General features: G+C 36.3%; 1 protein-coding gene and 2 long non-coding RNA genes across 3 annotated transcripts; 2 read left to right on the top strand and 1 right to left on the bottom strand.

Annotated features, from left to right (window-relative positions):
* The first annotated feature begins 6,187 nt into the window (after positions 1–6,187).
* LOC137711705 (uncharacterized) lies at positions 6,188–7,263 on the top strand. The gene is made up of 4 exons (XR_011065089.1): positions 6,188–6,516; positions 6,599–6,711; positions 6,849–6,928; positions 7,031–7,263. It is a non-coding gene; the product is annotated as an uncharacterized lncRNA (long non-coding RNA).
* A 116-nt stretch (positions 7,264–7,379) lies between these two features.
* Positions 7,380–9,227, top strand: LOC137709747 (uncharacterized). The gene is made up of 2 exons (XR_011064926.1): positions 7,380–7,880; positions 8,722–9,227. It is a non-coding gene; the product is annotated as an uncharacterized lncRNA (long non-coding RNA).
* A 7,722-nt stretch (positions 9,228–16,949) lies between these two features.
* LOC137710756 (transcription factor MYC4-like) lies at positions 16,950–18,998 on the bottom strand. The gene is made up of 2 exons (XM_068449876.1): positions 18,008–18,998; positions 16,950–17,716 (listed from the first exon to the last, which is right to left on the bottom strand). Exons 1-2 carry the CDS (start codon positions 18,741–18,743, stop codon positions 17,025–17,027), a joined length of 1,428 nt encoding a protein of 475 aa, XP_068305977.1. The 5' UTR covers positions 18,744–18,998; the 3' UTR covers positions 16,950–17,024.
* Positions 18,999–25,109: the final 6,111 nt, after the last annotated feature.

Here is a 25,109-nt window from a genome sequence, read left to right as displayed (position 1 = left end):
GTGAAGTTAAAAGAGTGCAAAGTTCAAAAGAATAGCAACAACCAAATCCTTTTATATAGTAATGTCTTCCATAATTTATCAATACAAACAAATTACAATTGTTACCGACGAGGTTTCATATCATGAAAACGTCGCATAATAGACTCATTATCAATAAAAGTAAATACATCTCTCTCAATGTAAACAAACATGCTATCACTCAACGATTGATCTCCTATTTTGTTACGCAATGGTGTTTTCACAATCTTCATAGCAAAAAAAAAGCTATTTCCACCGAAGCAGTTGCAACCAGTAACACCAAAGCTAATGTAAGAAGCTTATACACTAAAATATAGCTTGCATACCTCCCAGTCTCCACAAAGTCTTTTGCAAGATCACCAATTCCTCTTAATGATGAAAACTCACTGTGCATCTCCACATTTAATTACTTAATCAATGTGTGATATATGTTTTTGGCAGGCGTCGTCCTGTTTCCTATAAACTCCTACCTCATTTCAACCATCTAAAAACCTTTACCCACATGATCAGAATCAAACATTAACCACACCACCATCCACCGCCAATCCACCACGAATCCACATCACCACCACCGCCGTCACCACTGCCCACCAATTCAGTTCTCTCCCTCCAACCCTTCAAATTCTTTGGACCACCAAATTCAACCCCAAAACCCCCCAATTCCCCCAATTTAACACCCCAATCTTCGATCAAAATCCTAATTCTAAATCCAATCCAACAGGCCAATTCAATCCAACCCTCTTCACAATTCCTACCCCGAGAAGCCCCAGAACATCAAAATTGGTCCTTTCCACGCCACTAGCCAGCTAGTGCACCAGAACAGGGAGTGGCCGAACCAATCCAATTTCTGGCTAGGGGAGGGGCTGAACCTTTGCTCCAGGCATGTTTTCCGACGAGGGGAGTGGCGGTCGCCACTCCTCGCCCTCACGTGGCTTCACACTGACTGCAATCTTTGCTCCATCCTAAATATCCTTTGTTGCTTAAATATATGCTACTCGTATTACCTAGACCATAAAACCCTTTTTCCTATCTACTTTTTCAATACCAAAACCGTTTTTCTTTTCCCCTTCTCTTTTCTCCCTGGCAGAGGCAATAATTGCATCTTCCTTTTTTTCTTTTTTTTTTTTTTACTCATTTTTCTTTATGGCAATGGAAACACTTTATCTCTTTTATTCAATCTTCCTCCATCTTCTTTTTCTAACGATCGTAACAATCTTTACTCTTAAGTCCATGGCTTGTGCATGCACGATGAAAGGGAAACGCTCATAACACAACCAAGAATCGAACTCTACTCTTTAATACTAAATTGAAAATAAGTGTTTAGGATAAACTTAGAATTCTTTACAATCTTATAATTCTCAAATACAACTTCAGTTTTTTATTCTTCTCCATATGGAGGTATAATAAAAACAATCTTAAGCCCACAAGGACAAGAAAACCTAAATTTTGAAGTAATAAATATAAAATCCCTAATTGAATCTACACCAAAATAATTTCTTTAATTAAACCAAATCTCGAAAATAATTTCTTTTTATATTTTCCAACAAGTTGAGATTTCATGACAAATCACGAAATGGACTAAGAACTAGAGGAAATAATATAATATCTTTCATGGAATTTGTTTTGATACATAATATATTTATGAAATAAGCAAATGAGAAAATAAATTGGTTATGAACTCGTCACTTTCGAGATTCGAATCTAAGATCACTCATATATAAATAAACACAACTATCACTAAATTGTAGTATTAAGTGACTTTCATGGTTTAATTTACTTTAGTGGCAAAACGACTAAGCAACAAGTGACAATTATCTAAGAGGCCGTTTGTTAAGGTTTTGATTTTTCATTTTTTTCAAAATTAAAAATTTATTTGATAACTGTTTTCAGTTTTAAAATTGAAAGCTACTTATTTTTAGTTTTCCAAAGTTGGTTTGGTGTTGTTTTTTCAGTTTTACTTTTTTTAAGACAGTGACCAAACAAGTTTTTAAATAATTTAAAATTGGAAACTAAATATTGAAGTGTTATTATATTTGAACTCTATTGCGAAAATTAGATAATCTTATCAAGTCTCAAATTTTAGTACTCGTAAGTATACGAATTGGATGATAGTATAGCATTGAAGCATGGATATCGTCTCACAGGGGTCGAATTAATTCTAAAAGTCTTACTAACTAAACTAAAACAAATTATAACTGAGAAGCTTTAACGAAAAATAGATATGATTTGAATTAAATTGAAATAAAGTAAAGCTTGAATCTAAAATGCATGTAAATAATAAAATGAAAACATAACGTAATAAGACTTAGGGCATCCAAAAAACCAATTCTACTTAATTCTCTTAATATGTTATGCTCATGTAGTTCCCCAATATTGATGATCAATTTTCCCTACATTATTCAATTCCATGGCATCTGGTTGCATCAAAAGTATCCTTACATGTTAACCCTCTATGGCATCTAGATGAATTTAAACAAGTAAGAACCCATTAAATAAGCTCTATGGAAATAGTTGGAAAATCACATAAACTCTAATTGCATGGCATCTACAAATAGGTGTTTATGGTATCAATTGCAAGAAGCTAAACGTTAAGTATGGCATCTAATCTAATTTGCATCAAATCAACTTAACTAAAACTTAGATGGTGATCAAGCATCTAAATAAAAATCAAACGCATTACGAATAGCAAAAGATACTTAATAAAGATAAAAACATGATAATAACAATACCGCAACAAAATTAAGTATTCATAAAAATAAAATAAAAATAAAAAATAAAAAATAAAACCAAAGGAAGAACTCTTACCTCTTGCCTCTTGCCGCAGCCCCCAATGTAGAATAGGTGATCTTTTGTACTTTGTGGTTTACTTACTCACAATGGAGAATCAATCTCCATATATAAAACACATGGCAAACAAGGGAATTAAAGACATTTTTTTTTTTAACAAACAATATTATCCACATTAAGGGGATGGACTTAGTCTCACAATGAGCTAGCAATAATGTGGTTCAAATTCGTCTTTGGTGAGAATCATACCTAAGACCTCTCACTTATTAGTAAAGAAGATTACTACTAGACCATATAATACTAAGTGTCTAGAATTAAAGGCTAATTAAAATACCTTTTAAAACCCACTAAACTCCTAACTACAATGGACATTAAGTCCTTATTAAAGAAAAGGAAAAATAAACGGAAATAATAAAAACTAGAAATTAAGTCTCTTCTAAATTTCATCAAATAGTATCCCCATGTCCATTTGATTCCAAAATTGTTGCAATCTCAGCTTCTTACTGTTATGCATGTCTTTGTGCGGTTAATTAGCCTTTTGCTCTACTAGAATTACTCTAGACACTCAAAAAGCTCGTTTGTCACTTCTTTTTCGCATAACTCCAATAATAAATGCCTATAAATAAAACAATAGAATTTAGTGCATTTAAAAATATAAAATCCAAAAGAAATATATAATAAAAATATATGAAAAATGAACACATCAAACTCCAGTGCACATCTAAGTTCACCCCATATATGTTTTTATCATCTTAAAATTCTTTTATCACTGATAGGGATTTTTACCACATGTCAAAGTAGGAATAAAAACACTTAAAATACTTACAAGAGTATAAGGTAATTGTAGTATATCAACTCAAGCAAAGTCGTTTTGCACAAGGATTGAATGAATAATTTGTGTAAAATCAAATCTTAATTAATTATTTAAAACAAAATTTGGAAAATATTGATTTTAGAATTTAAAATAAAGACAATTAAATAAATCAACTAGAAACCAATTAAAAGAAAATCAATTTAAAGAAACACTAGGGTTCTGCCGTCACCTTAACAATCCTACGTAGTTCTTCTAATTACTTATAAATTACCGATGCATATTTGAAGGTTAGGTTTTCCTAAAGTATGCCCTACTTGGAACCTCCAACATAGAACGTATATCTAACATGCAACCCGACCGTGGTATCCAAATCGAATGTAAACATGCAAGACTTATTAAGTTTTGTGAAATCCGTTTGAAAAACCATATAACTCTTAAGACGTGTCGTCCATCCTAAGAAGTTACACATATTAACGACAAAAAGCCTTAGTCAATTTTAGGGACAACCTTCCGCCAAAATTGCATCAAATTACTTTTCTAAATATCCTAATGGTGACCAATTATCAAGACAAATAGATAGTTTAAACCGGTGATTAATAATTCAAAACCTGCATACATAATATCATAAGTAAATTGAAAAGAAACTACATATTCTTGCTAAGGCTCGTGGCCTCGTCCTAGCAAACAAAAATTAGTTACGAACAATCATAAAACAAAATATTATTAAGAACATAGATAGAAAACACCTTGAAAATAAACTTGAATCTTCCAAAGTAGTGCGTGCGTAAATTTTATGCATTCTCCCTCCTATTCCTATTGGCTTAATAGCCTTATTTATACTAATAGAAAATAAACCCTACCTAGAAAATATCTTCTAAAAACTAGGAAACATAATAGAATAAGATAATTAGGAAATACATTCATATTCTAACTTTGGGAAATCTGCCCGGCCACAAATCAGCCATGTTTTTGGACTTTCAGGGCTCCAAAATGGGCCCAAAATGGCTAAAATTAAATCTTGAGATGTTCAGAACATAATTGCAAAAGGCCTTGAACCCAAAAGACATCATCTTGGATGCCAAAAAGGCCCAAAACGTCACTTTGACAGCACTGCACGCTGCTCCTTTATTTCTTCACCATAAATAAACTGCTTGGTAGAAAAATCTGAAACTTTGACACGATCAAGTTGAGAGACACATGAACGTCCTCCAATTTGAATCACTAAAAAAATTGTCCGTTTTATCATGTTTTGCTCCAGAGGAAAACGAATGTCCTACATTAAGAATATAAATCAAAGTATCAAAATTCTCACAAAATAACCAATAAATTATAACTAAGAATAGGGTAAAATATATGGTATAATATCAATTCATCAAATGCCTCTAAACTTAGCTTTTTGCTTGTACTCAAGCAAAACAAAACTCAAAAATAAATATAAGAACTAACAAACTAGAAACTTATACAAAACTAACTAAGACACACAAATTTCACCTTCAAGTTGCCAGCCATAGAAAACGTTAAAAATTAGAACATCTTTCCAAAAGTTCCAACTAATCCCACCATAAAGTCTAAGCCATTTAGAATCAATTAGAAAAGAATTCATGAACTTTCTTTGGTGTAATGTGAACCAACACGGTTAAGGAGACTCGACTAAAATCTTTACATTTCATCCTCTTTATTTAACACTTCACACATAATAACTAGATTTCTTGTTTTCTTTTTTTTTCTTTTTTTTAGTAATAGTAGTGGTCGTGCAATGCCAATTCCCTTAAGCTTTCGATCCAACCTATGTAGCGAGCTTTAGGTCAATGACTCCCAAACCACAAGGGCTTTAGAGCACTAGGTGTAGAACACCCCTAAGGACTTATTAACTCAAGCTGAAAAGGCTACAAAAGCAACTAACCACCCTGCCCCATGCCAAAACTCTATCGTTTGACGCCAAAATCACTGCTGATCAGGCAGGACTAACCCGGTTACTAAGCAAAGTCTCGGGTGGAACAATTATTACTTTATTTATAACAAGAACTAAACTTTACTTTACTAAGAACAAAAATTAAAATACACTTAGACTAAAAGTAAGTGTTTCAATCTCACTTCCCACAAACCATGTTGATGTGAATGTGCAAATTTTCAAAGTTTAACTCATGAATTAGTGCCTAATCAACAACAAATAGAAAACACTCTACTATGAGATTAATGTTCACCATGTCCATTTGTTTTAACGTTTAAAATAAACTATGGATATTAACTTAAAATTTGAAAATTTTTATTGATACAAAAAAGAATAAAATATTAAAAATTCTTATTTCCCACCCCTAAACTTAAATCACACATTGCCCTCAAGGTGGAAAATAAAATAAACTCAAGGTGGAAAATAAAATAAACTCAAGGTGGAAAATAAAATAAACATGAGAAAAATAAAATAAAATTATAAAAAGAACTCAAATGACTTAAGACTACCAAGAAAACGAATAAAAACTAAAATAAATAAACAAACAAAAATAAAACAAGCAAATAAAATAAATTATACAACAGAAAAAAAAAATAAAGAAAAGAAAACAGAGGCACCTGGAGACAAAAATGCATCACGCTGGCTGGGATCGAACTCATGAGTTGCAGGAAACCGCAAGATCGATGCGCAGAGCCAACGTGCCAGCCACACGTGCGAAGCCTTCTGATGGGAATCCTAACAGATCGCTATAGCTATATAAACGAGTTTCAGCTCTCATTTCTCATTTCCGACAAGCTGCCGTTGGAGAGCCTCTCTCTCATCTTCTCTCTACCCTCCTTGCATTTATCTCGGTTCTCTCATCCACAACACAAACAAACACCCTCTAGCTCCTCCGCGACTCCCATCTTCTTCATCTGTTCATTGCTCTGAAGGCAAAGCCGCAAAGGTTCTTTGTTTCAATTTCGATTTGTGCATTTCAGGAAAATAAACCAAAACTAACACATGCATGTGGTCTTTCTCTGTGCAAGGAACTTTGAGCTGACGTCAGTATCATGGAAGAGACAACGGAATTGCTACATCATCTCAGATCCGGCGATGCACTGGAAAACAAAACAAGAAGTGCTCGGATCCAAAGCCAAAGGTATAATTTCCGACTCCCTCTTCTTTGATCTGTTCTCGCATGTGTTGGATCAGTGAATTTCTATATGCTTATGTATTGCTCTCCCATGTGCTTGCATGAACCGTGATGAATGATGATGCACAAAACTGGATCCGTAGCTTGACTGGATGAGCCGTGCTCTCTGTGCAACATGGATCCCTCCCCCAAACTTCCGATCATGGTGTCGGCCCACTCAGAGGTAAAAATGCCTGATCCTCTAAATTCAATTTCAAGTCTAAGCTTAGATTAGGGAAAATTAGAAGATGAATGTCTGATGTATATATGTGTGCTCCCTGTGTAGGAGCTGCATAATGCCGACCCAACATAGCAAACAACGGTAAATGTCTGGAGCCTATCTGATGTAGAAAAGAAGGGTATAGATATGTATCCCTTCAACTCTTATTTGTGTGTCGTAGGAATATGATTTTCGTCTGCTCATAATTGTTCCCTGTGCTTTTGCATTTCTCCATTGATGTATGTTTGAGCAAAAATATATATGCATATGGATGGCCCTGATGACTGTTCTTCTCTGTACTGCTTAGACTAGGGTTGGGCAAACGGATCCTGGACCCGCGGGTAGGGGCGGGTACCCGTTGTTTGGGGCGGGTAAGGGCCGGGTCCAAAATTTCTAAACACAAAACGGGGCGGGGCGGTTCGGGTATACCATATTAACGGGGCGGGGCGGATCTTGAAATAGAAGTGGACGGGCCCCCGGCCCGGCCCGTTTCTAGAATGAATAATAGAAGAAAATCAAGAAATTGTTTCCTCCTGGTCCTCCCGATTCCTCTCATTTCACAGTTCACTCAGACCTCTCTCCTCCTAACTCTCTCCGTTCGTCCTAGCTCCATACATCGCGGAGTAAGGCGGAGTAAGCTTTTCTACCAGACCCTCAAACAACAAAGACATGGCTGATCTGCTAAGTTGACTGCTCGGTGACAATGATGAAGGGGGAATCGTCACAGTCGGAGCCGATTCCGCTGCTAACAATGAGGCCAGGGGAAGAAGGCGAAGAACCCAGAAGCAGTGGCAGCAAAAGGCAATTGCAAGTGGTCACGCCCTCACGGTCATTCAAACTTCCCAATGGTTGGCTGGTCGAGGAAAAGCCCCGTCCTCCAAGCTCTTCCCGCCCGGGCCATACCCAAATCGACAAGGTTCGATCTTTCTCTCTCTTCACTCTATTTCTCTCTCTAAACTTGGTCGAATTGCAAATGAATTTACAATGTATATCCTTTGCATCCATGGATCATGGCTGGATGGATGTATGAATGTAGGAATTTTTGTGGTTTTTTGTAATTTGGGGTTTTTGCAGGGTTTTGACTGGCCTTAAAATTCATATGCTTTCCAGCATCTATGAGATTCTTGGATGTTTTTAGTTATGGGTTTTTAGGCAATTTGCATTGCAGAGTGAAAATTTGGAAAAATTAGTGAATTGATCTTGTCAAACTTTTATATTTTTGTACAAGTAATTGTTTTCCCCCCTTTTTCTGTTGTACATGTTTACTATTTCACCGCTGCCTGCTGGCAGTTGACATTTCAATTGGTACATTTTGATAATCTTATAGGATAACGCCGACAATTTGTTATGAATCGAATTTTGAATTTTGAAAGTCTAACCAGTGTGTTCTTGTAAAGAAGCTGCCAATCTCGTCCAGAAAGCATAATGCTTGAGCGATAATAATGGTTTATGCTACACCTCCGACATTGGGTTTTTAGGCCACCCAGAACAATGTCGTAGTCGCCATTTTGCACTTCTATGATGGATTGTATAAGTTTTTTTTAAAATTAAATTTTATGTTACGGTTATTATGATAATGGAGAATGTCCGTGCAGTTTTAGAATTTCAGTTCTCCAATAAATGAATCGTATAAATCTGCTCCTACCACGCTACTTAACTGTACTAAGTCGTTTTGTGAAAATTCACTAGTTTTTTCCTTTCAGAAGTTCTTCTAAATCTTGTGCGCCAGGTCTCAGACCTTTTATTTAGTTTTGCAGTATTACTATGAGCCTGGCACTGGACTGAAGTTTCGTTCACTGGCAGCTGTTCAGAGATACCTAACAGAAGGGCAAATCGAACAACATACCAGAAGATCAAAACCAGGCAATGAGTGTACTGTGAGTTCCAGTATTTACAGTTATTGATAATATTTGAACTTTCTCATCCCACTCTAAGAGTTAGAGTGGGACGAGAAATTTAGAAACAAAGGAAACATATGTTATGCTTAGTTCTTTACCCACTTAAGTCCTCTGCACTAATTATACAAAATCTCTCACCTGAAATGTAATTTGAGTTAGAATCCAAATTCTAGACTACCAAGAGATGTACTCAATTAACGATGAAACAATAACAAGATGAGAAAAGCATTAGAATTTGGATGTCTTGGATTTTCGGATATTTTGTATGTTGATTTGATTTTTAGATGTTGGAAGATGTAATATTATTATTTTGGATGTATTGTTAATCTATGAACTTGGATGTTGGACTTTGTATTTAGATTGGATGTGAATCTGTGCAGTTTGCAATCTGTGCAGTTTTGTGCAGATTGCAATCTGTGCAATCTGTGCAGTTTGCAATCTGTGCAGTTTTCTGTACAGTTTTGTGCAGATTGCAATCTGTGCAGTTTGCAATCTATGCAGTTTTGTGCAGATTGCAATCTGTGCATTTTTTGTGCAGATTGCAATCTGCAATCTGTACAAATTTTTTTTTTTTTTTTTCAAACAACCAAAAAAAAAAAAAAAAAAAGGACCCGTGGACCCGGCTCGAACCGGCCCGTTTCAACCGGGCCGGGTAATGTCCGGTTCTTATATTAGAAAATGTAATCCCCGGCCCGGCCCGCCCCATTCTCTTTGAACCTAGGTCCGGTCCGGTCCCTTCAAAATTGGGCCCGGCCCGGCCCGTGCCCAGCCCTAGCTTAGACCCCCAGAATTGTATGTAATGAAATTTATGCAAGTGAGAGAGAGTGAGCGAAAGGTTCCAAACAGTGCTGAGAGTAGCACAGTAAACCCCCACTGTGAGTATTTCACAACTGATTTCCATCCGTTGAGGTCTGATGAATGTGGATGAATGATGAATGTATGAATGCTGCTGAATGCATGATTCAGTTGAATTTTGCGCGCTTAGTGGATATTTAGGGCCCTTCGAATCCAAATGCAACCTGCAAAAACACAGATTGAAAATCTAATTAGAATAAGTCCCAAAATAAAATACTGATTTACTAGAAACAGTTGCTGTTTTTGTGTTTTTCAATTTTCTGATTTTTTTTATATATTTTTTTATTGTTGTGATAATGAATAAAAGGAAGAAAATAAAATCAACGCTTTTTAATTAGCGCTTTAGTTGACTTCTATAGCTAGACGTACAGAAAATGATATTCACGCTACTTGTCCTATGAGAATCAACCACTATTTTGCAACATCATAGGGTAATGGTAGGTAAGGATTGACTTGAAATGTGCATTTAAATTCACTGGTTGAATCTTTCTTGTCCATCCTTTTTGGTGAATTAGTCTTTGAAGGCAAATAAGGTCCCTTCCGGCAAGGCTTGTGTCCTCCTTGAACTGACTTAAATCTTGTATTTAATGCCCCCAATTTTTGCACTAAACGAATTTCGTGATGAAGAATTGGGCTGCCATTAAACTTTTTCTTCCTTCCCTTGTAGATCTTTGCTTGCTCATAGGACTCGCCTAGATTTTCTTTAAATTTGAATGCTTGTACTGCTAGACTATCCAATTCAGCAACATAAATTGTATCAGTAGTCATCTGCCTTGTATCCAAATCGATCAGTGTGTTAGAGAGCTGATCATGCGATATATTAGATGTTAAATTTGTGTGAACATATTAACACTCATGTCTTCCTGCTAGCTTTGTGGGAAAGGTTTTGGTGGCAATGAACTTGGGTAGTAAAAGGATCTTGGAGGATTTTAGGATCAGCATGTGTTGTTTCCTCCCTTGGGGTTGAATAAATGGTAGATTGCTCCTTAGTTGTTGTGCCAATCTCTTCTTGATCATCATAGCTTTTCCCACGGTTTGATGCTTGAATCTAGAATCCTTGATTGGTTATTTCAATGTACAACTCAGTTGATTCCAACAATTGAGAGAGTTTGTCCTCCATCGAAAGCTCTTGTGGCACATTAGACTGCTCAAAATAGTGCTCAAGATGCTTTTTCAAACTTGGAGTGTAGAACTCTAAATAGGGATTGTTTCAACTCCCTTTTTATTTGTTTCTCATATTGATATGCTCCTGGACATAATTTGGAAAATATTCTCTCTCGGGACATTGCAAAATATCATGGGACTTTAAACAGCAAAGTGCACAAATTGTAGGTTTAAATCCATAAAAACCCCATTCTGCAAAGTTGACCCAAAAGGGTGGTCCTCCTGGTTGTATATTGAATCCAGGAGGAGGAACAAAGTCCATTGTTGCACAAATTGTAACCTAAAAAAATAAAATTAAATCAAGTAAATAAAAAGATATATACAAAAATAATTAACTAAGAGTTGATAAACACAAATCATTTAAACACAATCACCGACAACGGCGTTAATTTCTTGATAGGGATTTTTATCACCTGTCAAAGTAGGGATAAAAACACTTAAAATACTTGCAAGAGTACAAGGTAATTGTAGTATAGCAACTCAAGTAAGGTCGTTTTCCATAGAGATTGAATGAATAATTTGTGTAAAATCAAATCTTAATTAATTATTTAAAACAAAGTTTGTAAAATATTGATTTTAGAATTTTAAAAATAAAATGAATTTAAAATAAAGACAACTAAATCAATCAACTAGAAACCAAGTCAAAGAAAATCAACTTAAAGAAACATTAGGGTTCCGCCGTCACCTTAACAATCCTACGTAGTTCTTCTAATTACTTATAAATTACCGATGCATATTTGAAGGTTAGGTTTTCCTAAAGTATGCCCTACTTGGAACCTCCAACATAGAACGTATATCTAACATGCAACCTGACCGTGGTATCCAGATCGAATGTGAACATGCAAGACTTATTAAGTTTTGTGAAATCCTTTTGAAAAACCATATAACTCTTAAGACGTGTCGTCCATCCTAAGAAGTTACACATATTAACCACAAGAAGCCTTAGTCAATTTTAGGGACAACCCTTTTGTCAAAACTGCATCAAATTACTTTTCTAAATATCCTAATGGTTGTCAATCATCAAGACAAATAGATAGTTTAAACCAGTGATTAACAATTCAAAACTTGCATGCATATTTGGTGTTGCAGGATTGATGACCAGGAAAGGGTTGATAATGTGGTTCATGGTCTCACCCTAGCAAACGAAAATTAGTTACGAACAATTATAAAACAAAATATTATTAAGAATATGGATAGAAAACACCTTGAAAATAAACTTGAATCTTCCAAAGTAGTGTGTGCGTAAATTTTATGCGTTCTCCCTTCTATTCCTAATGGCTTAATAGCCTTATTTATACTAATAAAAAATAAAACCCTACCTAGAAAAATTTCTTCTAAAAACTAGGTAATTCCTATTCTAGCTTTGGAAAATCTGCCCAGCCACAAATCAGCCAGTTTTTGGACTTCCGGGGCTCCAAAACAGGCTCAAAATGGCTAGAATTAAAGTTTGAAATGTCCCGAACATAATTGCAGAAGACCTCGAACCCAAAAGACATCATCTTGGATGCCAAAAAGCCCAAATAAGCCCAAAACGTTACTTTGACAGCACTGCGCGCTGCTTCTTTATTTCTTCACCATAAATAAAATGTTTGGTAGACAAATCTGAAACTTTGACACGATCAAATTGAGAGACACATGAGTGTCCTCCAATTTGAATCACTCCAAAATTCGTCCGTTTCATCATGTTTTGCTCTAGAGGAAGGCGAATGTTCTACATTAAGAATATAAATCAAAGTAACAAAATTCTTACAAAATAACCAATAAATAATAACTAAAATTAAGATAAAATATATGGTGTAATATTGACTCATCAATCACCGTTAGACAAATCCAACACACCCACTGAAAACTAAAGATTTATTATTATTATTATTATACAACCCAAGCACTCCTCACCGCCACCTCAATTGTTGGGCTTCCTTGCAACAACCACCCTTTCGTAAACAACATTAAATTTTGTTTGTGGGTTTATAGAACTGGCTTACTTAATTTAATGTATTTTCTCTAGTGCACACCTCATTCAGCTGTGTACATAAAATATGCATTTTTTGTCACTTAATACTACTGTATAATGATATTACTCTTCACTTGTAAATGCAAAGTCTTAGGTTCGACTCTCGCCAATGGTAAATTTGAATCATATTATTGCATATGCTAACTCAGTGTGAGGCTAAGCCCACCCTCTCTCCCTTAGTGTAGAAAATATCATTTGTTCAAAAAAAAATATATGCACTTTTAATGTGCAGTAGAAAAAGTCGTCATGAGTTAAAACCTCACATGCAGTAATTTTCCTTTGGCCCAATTTATTTTTTTATTTTTTTTATTTTTGTCAAAAGATAGAATTATATTGATCAATCAAATACGAATGGAAACATTTGTACTTCTACTAAGATATTAAACAGAAATTTTTGTCTTAACTCATCTCAACCCAGACTCCCGCCATGCTTATGAACGTACACCGCCAACTACACGATTACATTGATAAGGAGTGAAGATAAACTTCACCGAGTGGAAAGAAGGCTTCATAGCCCAAATATCAACCAAATAAATCTCCATTGACACGCCCGCTTGAATCTCCTTATTGAGCATTTGAATCACCCCCTTCGAATCGATTTCCACTTCTAGCGCCACCCCTGACTCCGGAATACCACTTTGAACGCACATCTCAAGCCCCTGACGAATCGCCACCACTTCAGCCATAATAGGCGATAAATACCTATCCCCACCCTTCCCACCCGCCATCTTTGGAATCCTAGCAAAGTGTCGTAGCACCCATCCCACACCACCTATCCTTGATTCTTTCCTCCAAGCCGCATCACAATTCAATTTTAAGCTTCCAAAGTCCGGCTTTCGCCATCCATTCACAACCCCCTCAATCTAAAAAATTTTCCCTGCTTCCTCCTTCCTTCTCCTTCGGTCTCCTGCTCCATCATCTTCAACCATAGCCGCATTAACTTGACGCTGCCACAAATCGACAGCGATGTAAGGCAAAATTCGATTATCGTAAACACAACTTCATTCCTACATTTCCAGATACGTCATAGACCAGACGCAATCTGTTGAAGTACCGAATCCTCATTCATCCCTTGTCCCACACGGTCTGAGAGCTTCTTCCATCCCACCATAAACTCTTGCGAGCCAAGTGATCCCATATCAATCTGCAATGAGGTACCAAACCAGAAGGCTCGGCTGAACTAACAATTAAAGAACAAATGCGCCTCCGTTTCGTCTGCAGCACCACATAATTCACAAACATTTAAGACCCGAATACGACGCCGTTCCAAGTTATGTCTCACCGCAAGAGAATGACGACACGCTCTCCAAAGAAACAACTTAATTTTATTAGGAACCATCACACGCCAAGTCTTCTTCCATAACCCATCCATGGGTTTTGTGGGTTTAACTTATTTGCAATTCAAAATTTTCATTTTTCACTTTTAACAAGTGTATTTTTTTTTTCGTTTGGAGTGCAAAATGAGAGTTTTGGAGTGCCAATAACAATTCTCTTGTGTTATTTTTTTTTTTTTTTTTTTAGTATATTGATATTTTTACACTAAGAGGAGGGGAAGTTTGGCTAAGCCACACAATGAGCAATCTAATTTTGTATCAAATTCGTCGTCCACGAGATTCGAACCTAAGATCTCTCGCTTTAAAGTCCAAACTTTAATGGTTTTGGCCCATAATGGAGACTTTGCCATGAGTTATGCTTTCCTTCGCATTGGGTTTTTTTTATCGGAAACTTAATTGTCATTTCTGTAAAAATAACAGAGTACAAGAGATTTAGGAATGAAGGGGAAGCCTCGTTAAAAACCTCTAGAGAAGGGGAAAAAGGAATACTTCGCCAAATTACTCCCATTTACTTTCAATTATCATTCTCCAAAATCGACTTCCAAGAAAGGAGCAAGCCAAATTGGCTCCTCCTCTGTCCATGTATGAAATCCTTCATTATAAAGTTCAAATTTTGCTAAGGGAAATTTTATTTGAACCCATATAACCTCTTTCTACACTCAACTTACTCTCCACACCCATATTATTTTTAATTAAAGAATTAATATCTCTTTAAACCCAAACTTAATACCTAAACTACCCTCACAAACTCAATTCAAAATGTAAATTTATCTTTACACCCATTTAGAAAATAAAATTTCAAATTGAATAGTTTGGTGAAGTTTCTACTTGTTTTAAGCTAATGAAAGCTTTCTAGAGTTCAATTTGTGTGGACAAGTCAAATACTTTGGTGAATTTTCTACTTGTTTATGAATCTTGTGAGACCACTACAAATTACGATAACAAAAAGTGGGCTAAACATTCTAATCTAACAACAGTCCTCACCACAATCCTCACCACTTTTGGCTTCCTAATGAACCAATTTTCAGTAGTTGTGTCATTACTTTTTCTTTTTTTTCTTCTTTTTTAAAGCAACGGCATGAGTTTGTATTAATAGAGATCCAAAAAAACAGTAGCAAACTACAAAGTCTAGGATAAATCTTGCAACACTAATAGCTACAATCAACCAACAATATGCTCATTTACTTTCGTGAGTGTTACTGTTATGATCGCAGAGAGCTAGTCGATCGTCATCTTTTCTCTTTTTACTACTTTTTCCTCAATTTTTACTCTATCAAATCATAAGCAATTAGACTCTTAAAGGTAATGACCACACACAAAGTATAACAAACCCAAAAACCCATCTTCTCAACTTTCAACATTGATGGTCTTGAATTGAAACCTAAAAACTCATCTTTTCAACTCTTAAAAAATTTGAAATCAAATGAAATTTTTTTTTTTGGATAGATCGATTAATACCTTAGTTGGAGAATTTAAAACTTAAAAATCACTATCCATCAATAAAAAGCTTGTTTTTAGCTCTTAGATATTGAGTGTGGGTTTGTTGATAACTTTTATTTTTATTGTTAATTTCATCTTGCATTTGATGGGTCATTATGCAATAGGATTAAAAAGACAACTCATATTTAAATTTTAAGTTGATTGTAGAAAGAGATTACATGGGTTTAAATAAATTTTCCCTTCCGCTAACTCATGAGCCACCTTATTTCGCAGAGCTGGAATTTCATTTGGGGAAGGAATGTTAGTTTTACAAGGATAAAGATGTTTTCAATACCCTTCTTTTTGAGAAACACAATTGTATTAAGATTGTATGGAGACATGCTTCTGCGATCAAATTCATTAAAGATATAAGAACGTCGAAAGCCTAATCGGAAATGTACTTGGACTTGGCCGAGCTGAAGTTTCGTTTGAAAAGGAGTTTGACTCCTGAACGGAGTGTGATTATCTGGAGGTGAGACTTGCAATCACTATAAATACAAGGCATTTGGCAACGAGAAAAGGGTCTCAAACCAATCAATCAAATCTCTCACACTCTACGCGTTTCACCAAACCTTAGCTCTGTTCGTGGCATTTACTAACTACCTAATTAACCAGGCGATTTGCGACATCTCCGACTAAGGTGAACCTGAAGTGTTGTACTCACTGGAGTCTACAACGGACAACAACCAAAGTCCCTACGAAGAAGTTAACTGCGGTGCTTGACTATAGGGGTCACTCGCTTGCTTCCAAAGGTAATAATTGGGTGTTCTCCGCTTGTTCATGTGTGAATTACATCATGTAACAGCTCAAGTTTGGCACCAGCACGGCCATATATACCCCATTTTTTATCACGACCATCGTGATGTTTGAGTAACCCTGTCCGATTATTTTTATTTTCGTTCGCACATCCTTTAAGTTTGAGAAAATCATGATCGAGTCCGAGCCCCATTCAGAGGATATAGACTATAAAAGTAATTAGAACGACCTTGTCTAATTTTGTGAAATATCTCTCTCTCTAGTTCGACTTATGTAGATACTCAGTTTGATACCAAATTATAATGCCTAGCTCATTGTATGGCTTAGCCTCACTCCCTTATCACTTGGTGTACATATATCATTGTATTTTCTTTTGAAACATTTTAAATCAATTCCACATTTAAATATATTACACATATACATTACCTCCAAAAATTTGGCTAATACATCTTCAGGTTTAGTTACGTGCAACAATTATAACAGCGAAGAATAATGAGATCATCATTAATAACCAAAATCACACCTTATTAGCAAGGTAAACTAATTACTGACCTATAACTCTAGTTGTACCATCTTTTTAGAATAGCAATTTTCATGGCCTCATCACTTGTGAAACCCTGAGGCACTCTTGCCACAACATCTTGAAGCATCAACTCTTTCACACTTGATATGCTTGCATGATAAACTTTTAACTCCAGGTCTTTGAGTGCATTCATCAATCTAGCATTAGGGTAATCGCAATCCGGACACTGAACTCGTATCATGGCTTCTGAGCCTACGATCTTCACATCTATTTCCACAGCCCCAGCTGCTTTATTATTATAACTTGATGATAGCCTAGGCCTTGTTTGATGATGATCAACTATGGAGCTTGTTTGGCCTCCGATATCAACACCAGGCTTTTGAGGTTGTGCTTGAATTTTGGCCTCCAATTGCCCAACCCTTGCTTTCAGATCATTGATGTATACAACTGCATCAGAAAGTAAAGAAGCTTTGTCCATTCTGGACACATTGGGAACGACAGAGCGGAGGGCATAGAATCGATGGTTAAGCTTCTCTCGCCTCTGTCTTTCAGCCTCAACATGGTTTATTGGTGATTCTGTTCTACCTGTTTCACGGTTTGATGATCTTCCTCTCTTTTTTAATCGAATGTTCTCAGCATTCTCAGAGGTTAAATTTCCAACAGAGTCAGAAGGTCCTGAGTCTGATGATGATCCACTTACATTTGCAGGAGCTGCTTCTTTTGTACCACCTTCAAGTCAAAATATTTAACTTTCATGTCAATGAAATATTGTGTCAAAATACACAATATCAATAAAATATCGTATCTGGAGATCATGTTACGTGAGTACTTTAAATTAAAAAAAAAAAAAAAAAAAAAAAAAAAAAAAAAAACTCTTAAATATCATCTAAATGGAAAAGATTGTTTGGTATTGGACATCAGTCTACATACATCATTGTCTAGACAACACTAGTTCGATGCGTTTGGTATTTGCTACCAGTATAGCTTACTGTATCAAAAATTTTGAACCGGTTTGCTTACCTTGTGTTGCCCACTCTTTATCAGCTCCTGAAAAGATTCCACTTTCTAAGAGAGAAACATGTACCTGGTCCTCACGGCTGCTGCTCAGCTGCTTTGGGACCACGTTCTTGTTGTCTGATTCGAAAAGTGATTTTGATAGCTGCAGAAGACCCCAATCTTCTTTGATCACATCCAAAGATGCGAGTTCAAGTACTCCACATGAAGTTGCAATACAAACCAAAGTTTGAATTCCGTGCATTCTTGCTTCTTTCACTCTCTCACACTCATAGATTTGAAGCTCATGATCACCTGCCAGCCAAACAAAACCACCAGAACAAAACGTACGGCCCAGAATGTTACTATTACCGTGACCGGCAGTAAATGACTGGGTTAAAGAGGCTGTGTAAAAGTAAAACCATTGAGCGTCAGTAACATCTCCACCGTCCAAATCCAAGTCTTCATGGAAAAGAGCTTCAACTTCTCTGCTAATCGCCCTCTTCCTCTCCACAACATTGAACCCGAATCCGGGTTGGTGTTTGTGGTAACTTCTTTTGGAGGCCAAGTCCCTAGTGCTTCGAAAATGGCCGCCGGCCCACGACAAAGAAACTAGGTCACTGTTGTGTTTTGAGGGTTGCCAGAAAATTGAATAGACCCACCATTCAGGGCGGTTCTGAACTATGAATTGGAGGCGTTGAAGTGTGGGTGAGTTTTCTTGACAAAACTTTTGAGAAGTACAAGAGGATATAATTTCCTCCATCGTTTTCCTTTCTTTTTTTTTTTTCTTTTTCAGAAGCCTCGATGGTATCGGAGGAGTTTATGGAATCAAAAGGCACACATTTTTGCTTGCTAATGACTATTATGTAAAGAAAAATTTAGCTACAAATTAAGAAGTCAGAAATGAATAGTAGAATTTGAGACAATGGAAGAAGAAATTGAGTGAGTGAGTGAGAAGCAATGGAAGAGGAAATTGAGTGAGTGAGGTTCTCAATGCTCGGACTGGAAATTAATAAAGGAAACAAACCCACGTACAACTCGTAAGGACTAATAGTGCAACGTGATAAACACACCACACGGTAAATTCTTTGAATCTGGCTCATTTTCGTAGGCTGTTTGGAAACTTCTCTCATCCGTCTATTCTGAAAATTAATAATTGGTCTTCGATTTTATTTCACCACTTTCTCGTGCTTAATTCAATTCTTTCTTCATTTCTTTTGAAAGGGATCCTCTACGAATTCCTTTCACCAAATCCACCCAATTATCTAATCTGAACCCTTGAAATTTGATTCAACGGTTAAAGTTATTATAACTTTTAAAAATGCCCCTGTTTGTAGCCATTTGATCGAATTTCAAGAGTTTGAATTGATTGATTGGATGTATTTGATGGAAGGGATCCGGAGATGATCCCTTTCCCATTTCTATTACTGATAGAATGTTTTGTGGTTTTCTTCATTTCATCATGTGAAAGAGATTTGAAAGCGTGTTTGAAAAAGAGTAGGGTTGCGAGTTTTCTTTTAAATAACGGGTAGGTTCAAGTCTATATCATACAACTAATAATTCTTTCCGTATTAACTTAAGCATTCCAAATAGGTTATATAACAAAATAATATACAATTAATATATGAAACTTTCTATCCATAATATCACCAAAATCTTTTGTAATAAAACGCAAACCTATCAATAAGTGGTTAAGTTCTTCCTTTAACTAACCTAATTAACCTTTTAGTTAACTAACCGTTAGCTCATGTTCATACTGTCTTGGTTGACACGGCTCTTATGGGTCCAATAGAGAAGAGAGATTTTGGCTTTTTACTCTTTAGGTTAAATCAATCAATATCGATCATTTGTCCTTTTCTTTTTGGGATAACTTGATATAGATCCAATTTTGTGAGCCATTAGTGGGATTAGTCCACTTCATTGAAATAGGTCCAATAATTGAGATTCCACGTATGCTTGTCTGTGGTTTATACCATATTTACCCCTTAAGCTTACAAATTGTAGTAAATACACAAAATTTCTTAATTATGGGATTATTTGTGGTTTAACTAATCCCTTAACGGTAGGATTAGTTATAGCCATATAATCACCTCAACCCCCAGTCCGTTTCATCCCTCCTTCTTTCCTTCTTCCACACAATTCCCTCCGTTAGATCATGGAATCAATCCTCCTCTTTTTTGTCTCTTCTTTTCATGGATGATATTTTTGTGTTCTTCCCTCCAAATTTGTTCTTTTAATGGAGGTATATTATATCAATTTATATTTCTATGTTCCGCCATGTAGGTTCCTAGAATTTTTCTTCCGATACAATAGGTACTTTATTTTTATTTTGCAAGTAGATTATATCTTCTTTGTAGGTATAAAGTATTTTTCTTCCTATGCAATAGGTAGTTACTAGATTATATCGATTTTGTTTTCTTCATAAATAATAGGTAGTTACTAGATAATATTTTTGGTTTGAGTATTTAAATATTCAAATTTTAAAAACTGAATAAATGATAAAAAAATTTAAAGAAATTAAATATTTTTATCTAAAGAGGTAAAATTGATATCAAAATATATAATTAGATAACTGAACTGTGTTTCAAAAACTATCCATATTTTTTGACGTATATCCAAAAGCCCCTTTCCTTTTGCAAGTCATGACCCACGAGAGACGAGATTTCCAATTGCCCTTGCAATTGGGTTGAATTGCCCCACAGCCCTGAAAAAAATTGCTCCAGCGGAGGTAAGACTGGAGGGCGATTAGGCGAAAGGCAGATGCCCTATTCCTTGCCCTTGCAAGTTTTGCCTGGGCTTGCACCCTTCTACTACACCACAACTGTGGCCCACCCACGTATTGTTGGGCAAAAGCGAAAGAATCTCTCCTCTCCTCATTCTCTGCTAGAACCCGCCTCCATTCAGGTCATCTTTAATCGAATAGGATATGTTTAGTTTCCGTTCAAATTATAGTTTTGAAATAAATTATTTTTCAATTAACAGTGTAAAGCCATATTTATATATCATTTCCAATCCAATGGACTATTTTTTAGCCTCCTCAATAATTTATTATTTTAAGTTTGTTCTTTAATTTTACTGGTTAATTGAATTAAATTACCATATCAAAATAAGGTTTCCGGACATATTTTGAGTGTCACTTGTCGCTAAATGAATAAGCATCCCAATTTCTTATCTTTATATAATCTCAAAAAATTTCGGATATGATTTTGAGTGACACATTAGGTTTCATATTGTTTAAGTTTCATGTTATTAAATATTTTAATTTTTCTTGCATGTTAACAGCTTAGACATTAATTCAAAGATCACAATTTAATTGAAAGACAACTTAACTAAAATACATCTCAAATATTAAAACTACAACAACTTAGATTTTTTATTTTTTTTAGATGAAAATAGAGGATTTGATTAATTAGCAGTAATAGATTCCTAAACTAAAAACAAAGATAGGGATAAAGCATATTACAATTACAAAACCCTATTCTAATCATGCTCTCAGCTCCTGCTTTTTTTTACCCACGGTAACAGCAAATAGCTCTTTGTACAACCATGTGGAAGGTTGGCTTTCTTTTGGAAGCAGTTTAATTAACCCATAAAAATATCAGCTTCCTAGATACAAAGGCAGTAAAAGGCAAGCAAGTTGCCACCAAAGAGAGCTGGGATTTTGCTCGGAAAATGGAGGTACTGAAGAGCCTGCAGATCCGGGCCAACAGGATCCTCTCCGGATCTTTTGGTGAGGATCCTAAAGATTCGTGAATCATATCCGTTCATTATATATCATGCGATCAGTTTTTGTCAAATACTGTTTGTGTTTAATTTTAAATAAAAATATTTAAAATAATTTTTGACCACACGATGTATGATGAACGGACAAGATTGACAAATCTCAAGGATCCTCGCCGAACAAAAAGCATTCGGGGAGGATCCGGATTCATATCCAAGCGCAGCATAGACGAATTTTCCATGACTTGGATATTAAAGATTACAACAAATTAGGAGTTTAAAGAATGTGAAGAATTGAAATAAATTGAGGTAATATAATGTGGACAAGTGAAAATGATGTGAGAAATTGTGTAGAAATAGCTTAGGTATTTATGAAAAAAATTATAATTTTTTAATTTTGTAGTAAAACAAAAAATTTAAAATCCAACTGCTAGCTGACATCAGCTAGCAAGTGGGCTGCTGAGAGCATGGGCCCCTCAAATAGGCTGGCTGGCTAGCTCAAAATGCCTAGCTTGATGGCCAAATGGCTTGAATTTGGCCTGGTGGATCCCTTTTTCTTTTGACCCAGACCTCTATCGGAGATGAGTTTTGTTCCATTTTGGGCTAAAACATAGCCTATAGCCCTGTGGCCTAATCCATTGGAGATGGTTTGAAACACCATTTACTACAACCAAAAGCCAACAAATTAATTTAAATTAAATTAAACACACATAGGATTAATCACACTTAAAGAAATTAATTATTATTTTTAATTAATTATGCTTGTGTGTAATGCTATATTTGCTTTAGATTTAAAATTAAATTATCAGAGTTAATAAAGAGCTTTATTTTCAAAGAACAAACTTACTAAGTACACACTTACAAGGCATACAAAATAAAAAATGTGTTTGTGAATAGTAATCACTCTTACCCTTTCACTTGCCCATCCTCTTCTTAGACGAGTGGACTTGCACAAAGGTAGGTACTATTTAGAGTGAATAGTAAGTGCCATTTCACTGTCATTGCCCTTGCCTTGCCATTGCCCTCCTAAAATGGGTGGAGATGCTCTAATGACTAGGGTTTAAGGTACGGTTAAAATAAGTCACATAGTATTACGGCCTAATGATATTTCACTCACTTATAAGTGAGAAGTCTTAGGTTTAAATCTTGTGAATGTCGGATACAAAACCAATTTATTTTACCTCACTCCTTAATGTAAATATATCACTATAAAAAAAATATTATGGGCAATAAAAGTAAATATCTTAATCTGAGATTCAAGTTTCTATGCGAACAAACTACACGAGCACAAAAATTACTACCTTAATTATGAGCAACAATCGTTGTGGATGCAAATTTCTTCCTTCTTGTTCTTGGACAAAATTGCACCTACAAAACAAATAGCACCTTAGGTCAAGGCCAAGAGCCTCACGCGCCCACAATGAATGAGGGGGGCTTTGGCCGAAGAACCTCCGATGCCAAAGTTAGAATTTAGAGAGAAAAGTGTTTGGAGAGTTTTTGGGAGTTTTGCAAGAGTGTGGAACTAGCTTTTTAGAGAAAATAGGGTCATATATATAGGGAATGGAAGGGCCGGCCCTTAGAGGTTTTTTTGTGTGAAAATGGGTGATTTAATTGGTGATTAATGGATTAATTAGGAATTAATGCATTAATTAGCCAATTAATCTCCATTTATATGGAATAATTTGTAGGTTATGAATTAATTACCTAAGATGAGGATGGATGAGATAATTTGGAATTTGTTACCTATTTTGGACACTCTTGGTTGATTGTCCACTGCTTGCGCGACAACCAATGTGTCTCAGGGGTGACTTTGTCCTTTTACCATAAATCCATGTGTCACCTTGTGATTATTTTTGGCTCTACAAATGCCCCCACACCTGCTGGGCTGCTCGTAAGAAAGGGCAGCAGGTGTAGAAATCTTCTTGCTCTAGGAAACTTAGGATTGCTTCCTGTTTTGATGTAGATTCCCTCTTTAATATGAAATTAGATCCTTCTAGGAAAGGGAAATAAATTTCTCTCCAAGCCTATTTAAGTCCACCATAAATGGGTTGTTAAATCAACTTTGGAGAGTGATTTATTCTACCCTATAAGAGAGAGAGAGAGAGAGAGAGAGAGAGAGAGCTTAGAAGATATTTGTTCCCCCTCCTCTAGCAATCTTCTACATCTTCCCCGTGCAAAGGACCATCTTTCGTTGCTTTCTTTGTCTTCTCTGTGCCGTACCAATGCAATAAAAACTTAATTTCTTCTTGGATAATGTTGTTGTGGGGCAGCCGTCGGGGTGGTGCGGCATGTTGGCTGGCGTGGGCTAGGAGTCGGCTTGGCATAGGCCGAGAAGGTGTTGTGGTAGGAACCACTGCTTTAGGTTGCTCAGCTTGGCTAGAGCAAAGGCCAGCTTGTGCGGCTGTGGTCGCAGATTGTGGCGCTGGGATGCAGTGCTAGGCGAGTCGTATGGCTCATGTCCTTTAGGCTCTTGGACCTAACACGGGCCAGGCCGGTAATTGAGAGAGATGAGGAGGTTGATGGCCTCATGAGCTACTGAAATGTTGGGCATGCAAGCCTCCTGCCTCCTGGTCTGAGAGAAAAAATGAGGAAAAAGCCAGTATGGGTTGAGTTCCCCTGCTGAGTACCGTGAATATCGTTGGTTGTTTAGTTCTCTTCGTCGGGAAAAATGTGGGTTGCTCTCGAGTGAGAGAAGGTAAAGAGGATCAAGGTAGATACTTTGGCTCGTCTGATCGCTATCGTAGAGCCTACTATGAATAAAGGTGGAAAAAAAAATCTTCCCCGTCTACTCAAGAGATGCTGGTTAAGAAAAAATTGGAGACTTCCTCCGCTGCTCGTGAAGGTCCACCTGCTGTCGAGAGGCCTATGATTGACATGACTTCTTCCAATAGGAAGAAAAATGAGGTTACTAGATCTGAGAATGTGGCGTCTGCTATGTCGAGAATGGCTAATTCGATTGTTGATAGTATTGCTCAATGTAGAGCTCTTGTCATGCCCCTAGTGCCAAGGTATCTGCCAAGATGTCCGTTGGGAGCTAAGTCCGATTTTCATTCGGAAAGACTTGCTATTATGAAGAGCGATAAGGTGGACTCTGCTGCTAAAATGGCGCTAAGACCCACTCCCTCTGCTGCAGAGACTTATTCGCCTGCTGGGAAGGAGGAGACTACTCACGTGGGCAGCTATGAGAAATCCACTAAGCCTGCTTCTAGGGAGGCTGCTGAGATATGTGTGCTCTTGAAACCAGATCTGCTTGAAGACATGGACAATTGTGCCAAGTTTGTTAATGGCGTTAGAAAAGTTTGTTTGCCCAAGTTCCTTTGTGAAGCATACGACCCAATATAGAATGACTGCTCTGCTTGCTATAATGCATATATAGCAAGGCTGCCAAGGAGGTGGTGAAAACTATGGC

This window comes from Pyrus communis, chromosome 12, assembly GCF_963583255.1.
Source record: "Pyrus communis chromosome 12, drPyrComm1.1, whole genome shotgun sequence".
NCBI classification, from domain to species: Eukaryota; Viridiplantae; Streptophyta; class Magnoliopsida; order Rosales; family Rosaceae; genus Pyrus; species Pyrus communis.
This window is presented reverse-complemented; position numbering and strand designations above follow the sequence as displayed.